This window comes from Andrena cerasifolii, chromosome 1, assembly GCF_050908995.1.
Source record: "Andrena cerasifolii isolate SP2316 chromosome 1, iyAndCera1_principal, whole genome shotgun sequence".
Lineage (NCBI taxonomy): Eukaryota > Metazoa > Arthropoda > Insecta > Hymenoptera > Andrenidae > Andrena > Andrena cerasifolii.
The window spans coordinates 8,798,187-8,808,779 of record NC_135118.1 but is presented as its reverse complement, the minus strand read 5'-3'; the positions used below and the strand labels follow the sequence as shown (position 1 = coordinate 8,808,779).

The following is a 10,593-nucleotide window of genomic DNA, read 5'->3' as shown; positions in this document are numbered from 1 at the left end:
ACAATGAATGGAATACGAGCAATCTTTATTTCCTTAAATATCGAGCGGTCTAAGTAGCTGACAGACACTGTAAACTGTCATAACTGTATTGCCATAACTATATTGTTACATAAGTTTGCTATAAAGAACGAATTAATTATTTGCATGTTAACATTCTTTTATTAAAAATTGAATTTTGTATTGCTTTCATTTAGTGGTTTCCAATTATAAATACAAATTTTATTCCATTGGTTAAAGTAGATGATTTTGTTATAAGACAATTATATATTGTAGTTGAACACTCCCTGTGTACAAATTAGTTTTGCACCAAAACTTCATAATCCCTAAATGGAACTTCCTTGCCATCGTATGGTACGTACAGTACACCGTGACTTCTCTGGATCTACAAAAACAATCAAAGGAATAATTCATACACATCAATAAATGATTAACTTTAACGTAAACAAATTACAAAACTAATATATAATAAAAGAAGCAGCACACTGATAATTATGGATCTAATTATTGAGGAAAACAGCTACGAGACTTGTCGATTGTATTTGTAGACATTATTAAGGATGAACTACAGTGACAATCTTCGCCAGGATAAATAATTTGAAAACTACCGAATCAATTTTTCGAAAATTTTGCAGAGGGTTTTACTATTGCATAAAGATTGGTGCCTCCAATTTTCAAAGATTTTCGCTTATTTTGTATGTTACTGAAGTTCATCTTTAAATTATTTAAGTTTGAACTTCAGTAATATTCAAAATAAGCGAAAATCTTTGAAAATTGGTGGCATCAATCTTTATGCAATAGTAGAACACTCTGCAAAATTTCAGAAAAATTGATTTGGTAGTTTTCAAATTATTTATAATAATATGTGAGCTCTATGGTCAACCACTAGTAGCAGCCGAGCGCATAGTCCTGCTATCTAAAAGAGAATACACCGCGATTTTTTTATAGGTTCTGATCAAAAGTAAACGTTCCCAAAAAGGCTCACTTTTTCAATCAAAATAAAAATAGGGCGAACTTCCTACGATAGATAGTTTCGCAGGTAAAAATTCGAAAATTTGATGGCCCGTATTTTTTAAATGAATTCAGAACTAACAGAATGATGACTTAAATACGCTACAATTTCACATGAACCAGATTATCTTTCAGTTTCATGAAAATCCCAGACATTGATTGTAGAGAACGATCGATTTGACATGGATGACTCATATGCTAGATAGGCATGATTCAATTCCGATGACGAATAACGGACAAGATAACGAATATGCTGTCATCCGCTATAATCAAACAATTTGTATCCGTCTAATTATTTATCGGTTACTTGCACTGCGTCATCCACTTCTTCTGTTATTTACGTAATGTCATTTTGTTAGGTTTAATATTTTCTAAAACACCTATCAAATAGGAAGCAACGGAAAGCATAGACAATTTATTATTCACATCGTTATTTGAATAATTTTAGAATGCATATTAGAATAAATTATTCAATAAAATAAGGATGTGTTATTCGAATAATATGGTAGAATAATTTATTACGAATAACGAATAATTCTTATCCACGTGAAGTATTGGACGAAAGAAAATCCATTTATTTTTCCTTGATATATGTTGCGAAGCACAGAAATCTAAGAGACACATATTTTTATTTTTGCCTATTCTGAATTTTAAGGGGTGAAACAGCCCCTCAATGTTAAAAAATCGGCATTTCCCGAATGAAGCGTTCTGCCAAATATCCAACAAATTACATGCATTTCAGAGGAAATACGTTTTGTAAGTGATCTATGTGCTAATAATTTCAAAAATGGCAACTGGACGACTAGGGGACTAGAGAAACGGGAAAGCTGCAATATGTAGATCTTAAACTTTCTCCAAAACTAAACTCCACTGGATTTTTGAATTCTTCTGATTTTCCGTCGACATATCCCCTTTTAAACTAAGAATATCATAAACCACCCCCTCTGCGTTTTCAAGTTTCTCTGCCCCCCCCCCCTTCCTCATTCTTGCGGTTGCCATTTTTGTACTCGTCAACGCATAGATCACTTTACAATATGTATTTCTTCTAAAATACGCGGTATTTGTTGGATATATAGCAGAACACTTTATTCGGGAACTGCCAATTTCTTAACTCTGAGGGGGTGATTCATCCTTTAAAACAGAGAATGGGCAAGAATAATGAAATACGAGCCTCTTAGATTGTTGTGCTTAACAACACATTTCGATAGTGTGAACACGTCGATAGTGCGCCTTGTTAGATAAATGATTATTTGAAGCAATTCGAATGATCCCATTGCTTCGCGCCTCACCTTTCCCATGCATGGTACGCCGTTGTGAAACGCGCGGCCGACATAAAGCATCTCTCCATCCACCGTTCTTCCAGCTTCGACCGCGTCTTCTGGGACGTGGCCATGGCACGCATGAATCCATTTAAAATCAGCAGGCATCAGAATCTGTCGGGGAAAAGAGCTCTTGAGACATCTGTGTGGATCGTGCATTTAGAAGTTCGCCCGTAATATGGCAGAGACCAAGGAGTCACGTTTCCCACCATCCTAATCTTCTTGATCCTCTCGGCAAATAAATTATCCGAAGCGAGCTGCCATATGTGTAATTAACTGCGGTCACGCCTGCTGGTATATTCGAACCCGAAGAAATTGATTTCGACGAGTACAATCGAGTGTATCACGCGGCAAATAAGGGGTAGCTAACGTAGGATCATGTTCGCTTTACCTATTAATTTAAGGACGCGCAGTATTTCCTCGGTACGGGCTCGGTTTGGTGTACACGATACGGATCTTATCTGTTATATCAATCGCTATCTCATCAGCCTTTAAGAAGATAAAGAAATCAAAACGACGATGCTTGGTGCACGTCTGAACACAAACATGCCAAAAGGAGTAATTTCACGCCTAAAAATAGTGACAGCAAAGAAATACAAAAAAAATTCCGACGCGTATAAATAAGGGCCACCCTAGTCTACACGAATACATTCGATAATTATGAAGAATTTAAGAATTCTGTATTAACTGTACCAGAAAATAGCTTACCAATGTGTTCTAACAAGTGCGTCATTTGCAAAATATCGAGCTTTGTGTTAAACAAAATGGTGGCTATTTCAAAAACATATTACAGCTTTGTAGCAGTAGTAACTTTAAATTTTGTAGGAATTTATCTCACTGTGCACAGTCCAGCGAAGTCCAGGTGGGCAGTCCGAGAACGCTAGCATCCATATTGTCTTCTACTAGGCAGTCGAAAAATCGTTTTTTTTTTATTGCATTTTCCGAAAGTACTATCTTTTCTGAATAAAATGCCGCTTGGTTTATAGTAAAATTTGCAAAATTGTAGATTTGGCAGCTAAAAACGTCAAGCGACAACCTATAACGTCGCCTTTGCCCAGAAACTTTAAACGCGTTTTTCTCGAATATTTTTTTCTCTTCATTTTTTCCTGACTGCGAACGAATTGAGGTTCAGATCGACTTGGAAAAAATTACAGGATCTGTAAAACATGTGCCATTTCGGGGCAAACCTCTTATAGGGTCCGTAAAAATTCGAGATTTTCATAAAAAAATTAAGAAGTCACCGAATATTTTTAATCCAGACCATCATTGTTTGTACGCTACAAAAATCCGGCGACTTCTTAATTTTTTAATGAAAATCTCGTATTTTTACGGACACTATAAGAGGTTTGCCTCGAAATGGCACATGTTTTACACATCCCGTAATTTTTCCCAAGTCGATCTGAACCTCAATTCGTTCGCAATCAGGAAAAAAATGAAGTGTAACAAATATTCGAGGAAAACCCGTTTAAAGTTGGGTAAAGGCGACGCTATAGGTTGCCGCTTGACGTTTTTAGCTGCCAAATCTACAATTTTGCGAATTTTACTATAAACCAAGCGGCATTTTATTCAGAAAGGATAGTACTTTCGGAAAATGCAATAAAAATATCGATTTTTCGACTGCCTAGTCCCTTTAAAGCAGCGCTGTCCAGCGTAGGGGCCCCTCACGCGCCTGCTTCCCCTTCCAATCTTTCTCTCGCACAGCGTGCCTTCCGTTGTCAAGGAGACGGCGCGACGCTGAGAAGGCTGCTATGACGGGCTACCCGGGCTAGCGGCTTCACCGTTTGCGGCGCGCGGTATCCCTGACAACGCGGACGAGAGTGGGAGAACCCCGAGCTCCCGCAGGAGCAACCTTGGACAGCGCTGCTTTAAAGGCTGCCGTTCCAATGTGCGGCCGCAGTCGCCGGCGATAGATTGTGGTTTTAGGGTACGAGCCTACACGCACATTACTAGAGTTTTCCCTATCCGTTGTATGCCCGCCGCTTCGTTGGCTTCGAGCACCCCATTGCACGCAACACGTAGCAGACGCTATGGATGCTAGCGTCTTCGGACCGCCCACCTGGACTTCGCTGATATATACTTTGTGATATCGTGTTTATAGGAAATTTGACACTTCGTTTTATCTGTTCAATCACGTCCCTTGAAGATACCATGTTTTCCAAGACACCCTATACAGAAACGTTAACTCCTTCCTTCAAAACGATCTTGATGGATGGCCGCTAGAAGTGGGGCGGAAGAATGTCAAAGAACAATTTTTTTTACGGTTTCTTGAGCTACGTATACATACATACACGCGTTGCATAGGTCTGCAAGGTGCATATAAGAAACATGCCCCTTGGAGGGATTCTGTTTTTGCATTTCAGAAGACGCATCGCTTTGAGTTGCACCTGTTCGCGTTTAGGAAATTCTAAACTGAATTTGATTTATTCGTGGGTTTGTAAGGTGACAATGGTTACAGAAAAGATGCCAGGACGAAACTGAGCATGCTCGTATGAAGCTTGCGTGCGATTCGTCGACATGTTCGCGATTGTCCACACACTGTACGAACAAATTCGACGAGCGTCACGTGTGCTAAGCAATTTCCACCGCACAGAGCAGGTCACGAGCCGAGCATTTTAACCCTCGGTTGTCACAGCTACTTTTTCGAACGTCGCTGTCACACTGGGTCAATTTGACCCTGCCAGTTTTCAATCAGTTGTCATTTAAACACTATTTGTTAAATTAAGTCTCCAAAATTCTGAGATAACGTTTGAACATTGTAGAATACATGCCCATCGTTGAATGTTGACATTTAAAGTCTCATCATGCTTAAAAAAAAATTTGAAGCAATAAGAGTTCCGACAAAAAGTTTTTTGCTTAAAACATTGCAGGGTCAATTTGACCCGGTGTGACAACCGAGGGTTAACCGCCACACACTATTTAGCTAGCATGCTTGCCGAGCCTGCAGTTCGTGGTGTGCTCGGCGAGCATGCTCGCTATTGTAGATGCAGACCTACTGTTCAAAGTAGCAACAAAATATTTGGAAATCGTTCATCTTTACCTCGAAATCATGTTTCGTGTGCTCGCGACCATCGTGGCAGACATAAGCAACGCCGTGTTCCGGTTTCACTTTTGCAGGAAGCATGTCGCCATGGTGCAAAGCACGCCCGACGACGAGATTCGTGCCATCCAAATCCTTGCCGACTGAAATCATTCCTGGTACCGTGTAACGGGCACCCGTGTATCTAACCCACTTATACCCTGCAACAGGAACCGTCGATATTAGTGAACCTCGACATATAAATGTTATCTAGAAAAGGGAATCGTGGGTAGCAACATTTCTGATTCAATATTTCACAGACTATCTTGTTCACAAGTTACACCGGTATTAGGTACCTACTCATAATACACGTTGAATTTGTTCATTGCTAATTTTGGATACAAATTTCAAAGAACAGCATTTACACAGCACATACATCGCTGAAATAACATATGGAGCGATTATTAACCCTTCGTGATCACACACCGTGTATCACACCCCAGGTCTTTGCCAATATTTCTGTGAATTTTTAGACCGCAATAATATACTTTAAAAATTTGGTGAATTTTAACAAAGGATAGCTTTTATGCACAACTATTTTATCAAATACAAATTTCAACATAGCAAAGTTTAAATCTCTGGAAATAGACTATTACAGTATTACGAATGTACAATTATTACTGAAAATTTAAAGGATTCATGGTTTCTCCGTTACCTACCCACCAATAATTATAATCATGATTCAGTATATCTCACAAAAAATAGCTAAGACGCGCTACAAGGTACAAGTTGACCGTCTCGTTTTCCCAATTTTCACGAAACGCGACAAGCGATCTAGATTTTCCCATTCAACGATCAATTGCAATGTGAATGGGATGATTCATAAAAAAACAGGTGCAATCAGTGCATTAAATCTCGTGGATAATGTTTCAAGTACTTATTGTGACGTTATTCTTTTGATTCTAACTTGAAGGATAAACGTTTTTAGAAAAATATTGCTATAAAACTTATTTGTTGTTACGATAAATAATGGTACCAGTACCCAACATTTTGGCTAACCTTTTCGAAACATCGTATATATAGAACGTGCAAATACGCGAATATAAATATAACTAAAGTTAACTCTTTCGTCGATAAAATGTGCCAATAATGATAAGATTAAACGAAGACATAATCTACAGTAATGCATTGATTAATACACTTCCTCCATAAAAATGACAGCTGTAAAAAGCTATATTTGCCTTTTTACATGAAAAAATAAAAATAAACAGAATTTATGAAATATGCAACTCGTAATCAATTATTTCAACACCTGATTAACATTGCTACGGAAAATTACGAAATGAAAGAAACTTTTATACACACTGGGAATAACAATGAATTCGTTAAATGCGAATGTCAAGCAGTCTTCTTAAATATGCCCGAGAAAGATTTTGTGATTCAGTTATCATATCATAAGATAAAAGAATATACAACGTGAAAATCCAGGAACCCGCTTGCCCTCCAAAAACCAGATTCTTAGATTTTCAAATTTTTAATTTTGCTGTTTACTTTCAAGCACTGCAACAAATTAGAGTATATTTTGAACTATATCAAACACCCACAAAAATTATAAATTTATATATAATCTTACTCATAATCTTTACAAAATTATGGTAGAAGGTTTATTTTTATTGTAATAATAAATAGAATCATGTCACTAATATAAATTAATTTTATTTTAAATAATTTATATAATTGAAATTATTTATTTTATATAGTGCTATATAGATAACCTACCAACATACCTATACCATTAATTATACAGTGGATTGTAAAATCGTATGACAAATAGTTTCGTTACTCACCGGTCATCCTTGCAATGACAATTACACTGCGACTTAATTTCACAGAATAAAAAAGTGCTTGAACTGCGCGTGTGGAATGTCCGTTGTATTACTTGGTCGAATAGATCGTGAGTCGTGGAGAATGAAGGCTGCAATACGGTGATGTACGAAGGTTTCCAATCTTTTAAACGCTATCAATCTTATCGCCGTACAAGCCTCTGTGTACACGGAGTATACTTTCCGCGATACGATCTAATGATATATCTATAGGTACGTTTCTCTGAAACGTTACAAATAAAACTCGTTCCGAAGAAAGGTGATACACTTTTTCGGAATTGCAGTTTTTGTGAATTTTCTGGACGTAGGTACGAGAACTGAAAGAACACATCAAACATACATTAATATATATATATATATATTGTTTGCATTAATATATATATCTTGGCGCCCTGCAGAAAATTTAACACTTCCCATACAACACACTTCATTGCAGGAAGGTCCCATCAATGTAGCTGGAATGTTCCGGTGCAGCACATATATATATATATTATGCATTTTAGATTGCAAGGGAGTTATTGTAAATTATTAATACTAAGACAATTAGCATTTCTTCGGTTTCGCAGCGCCAAGTATTTTGAATAAAATATTTACATATACCTACTTAAAATATGTTTATTTAAATGTTTGTTTCTATCGTTTCTGATAATAAATAATCCTAATTTGCTTTGGAACAAGTATTTTTACTTAATTCTACTCAAAATAATTAGTATTACTTTCCTCCCCATGGTATGTTACTTTCGTCCTACCCCTGCAGGACAAAAGTAACAATGACAGTCACTGCGGAAAGTTGCCATAAATCTTTGACTACTTATCATGGAAGGCTGACTTTGTGGTCAAAGGATAGACCAAGAAACGCACTATCTTAAGGCATAATTTTCGTTTTTATGTCTGTAAGAGGTAATTGGCAGCTAGGGCAATTGTAAAAAGTGTTACATATATATTATTATATATATATGTAAATTATTAATACTAAGACAATTAGCATTTCTTCGGATTCGCAGCGCCAAGTATTTTGAATAAAATATTTATTTGTATAAAAATATATGTGCTTAATATTATGTAATACATTTTTTCATTGTACCATTGAGATTTTTCCTTTGTATAAATAGTCATTGTGATAATTGGCGCAATCGTTGTATATCATTATTTTTGTAAAGTTAAATATAGAACATTAATATAATATTAATTTACGACAATGTTTTTAAATGGGATTCTTTTCGATGGGATTATATACTTGGCGCTCTTTTTTGTACCTTTTTGTGAAAAGGTAATTACTGATAGAGTTTGACGTTTATTTTACTCTAATTGTGTTTCTTGGGTACCGCGATTTATAAACGAAAATAAGGAACTAAAACTCCTAGCAGAGACGCGTTACCCTGAAAGTGTCCTTTGGTCTCGTAAACTAATTTGCATGTCACTGCGACAGATGTCTACGTACCCTAGCTTCTTCTCCCCTTACTTTTCTCTCCTTTTTTTTCCACTCCCTTGCACCCCACTGTTCCTGTCCTTTTCTGTATGCGCCAGTCTCCCGCCCGCTTTCTTTTTTATTCAAATCCCTTCTCGCGGAATAATAAAGCGCGGTACCTTTTATGAGACACTAAGAAAATTACAGCGCCAGTCGTCACTCTAGCCATCCAGAAAACTCAATTCTAAATTGGTGTGTCTTGTGCAAAAAAGAACGTTAACACCGTATCTAACACTGTTCGATTTCTTCGACGGCTCATTTCATACATTTAGAACTAGAGTTATTAATCATCCCCATAGAAAAACTTGAAAAAAAGTGAAAAAATTACGCCAAGTACATGAAATCAAATAAATCACAAAAGAATAGAAGATAACAATAATTAGAATATAAAAGAGAGATGTGAAATCAAAATTAGCTGCAGGTACATAAAGGTGCTTTCCAACTGCGCTTAAGATGACACAACTACATATACGCAGCTAAAATGCTGTGTTCATACATTCCATTATCGCGGACATTTTAATAATGTGAAGATAAAATGTAACATCTAGACATTTGCCTAGATGTCCGCGGCCTGGAAGTCAAATACTTGGCGTGGCCAGGCTAGGTCAAGGTGTCGACGAATAAGAATTATTTAAAAACGCAAAATAATGAAAGTGTACTTATATGGTCAGAGTTTTAAAAAAATATTCGAGAAAAACGCGTTTAAACTTTCTGGGCAAAGGCGACGCTATATGTTGCCGCTTGACGTTTTTAGCTGTCAAATCTACAATTTTGTGAATTTTACTATAAACCAAGCGGCATTTTATTGAGAAAAGATAGTAATTTCGGAAAATGCATTAAAAATCGATTTTTCGACTGCCTAGTTCCCTTAAAAAAATCGATGAAACTTACAGCTTATTAGATCTTTATATATATATAAAGCCTAGATGCCTAACGATTATATATATATAAAGAGGCATACATATAAAAATCTAATAAGCTGTAAGTTTCATCGATTTTGTTAAGGGAACTAGGCAGTCGAAAAATCGATTTTTTATTGCATTTTCCGAAAGTACTATCTTTTCTCAATAAAATGCCGCTTGGTTTATAGTAAAATTCGCAAAATTGTATATATATATATATGTGTGCCTAACGATTTCCATTTCTTTATCCATTTCTGCGTAAGAAACGATTTCAACACCTTCATGAAAATGGGTATTTTTTTTAAGCCTGTTGAGCGGGAGCAAAATGACCAATTTCAGACGTATTCGCGTTTTCTACTTTTCTCCCAAGGGAAAAAGACTTTACGCGCATGCGAATTCGCAATTTTTTACTTTGCTTCAAAGGAAACCTGGAGTTTGGCGTCACCCTGCGGTATGAAGATGCATTTGTTCGACTAATCGTTATCGATCGTGTGTATTTATTTGCGAATCGCTCAGCAGGCTATCAAAGACACCCCTTTCTTGCAGGTGTTGAAAAAGAGAGAAACCTCTCTCCCTTGTCACGCAATGTACTATTTTACCGTTGTTGATTAGCAATCAAAGGCATTTCATATTAACTGTCAATTTTCTTTAGGCGAACTAAATAATACGCAACGTCACCCACTGTCGGGTAACAATGTCCGATTTTGATCAAATTTTCCATACCTATGGGTAAAGGTACCTATTAAAGAATACTTCAGACTTACTTCCCTCATCGGTCGACGTTCATTTGAAAAGGTAAAAACTGCTCCCCAACTTGGATATGGAAAGCACATTTAGTTAAATTTCTCGGAAACTAATTGAAATAGAAAGAAATATTGTGCACTTTTACGAATAATAAATGACCTGAACAGAAGTGACAAGTGGCATCGCTGTAACCTATCAATCGTTATTTTATAAATATATTTCTTGTAAAACATTCTTTCTTTATCTGAACACT

General features: G+C 36.5%; 1 protein-coding gene across 1 annotated transcript; it reads right to left on the bottom strand.

Moving 5' to 3' along the window:
- Window positions 1-265: 265 nt before the first annotated feature.
- Window positions 266-7,342, bottom strand: LOC143367823 (natterin-3-like). The gene is made up of 4 exons (XM_076810025.1): window positions 7,191-7,342; window positions 5,365-5,564; window positions 2,298-2,441; window positions 266-382 (listed from the first exon to the last, which is right to left on the bottom strand). Exons 1-4 carry the CDS (start codon window positions 7,195-7,197, stop codon window positions 296-298), a joined length of 438 nt encoding a protein of 145 aa, XP_076666140.1. The 5' UTR covers window positions 7,198-7,342; the 3' UTR covers window positions 266-295.
- Window positions 7,343-10,593: the final 3,251 nt, after the last annotated feature.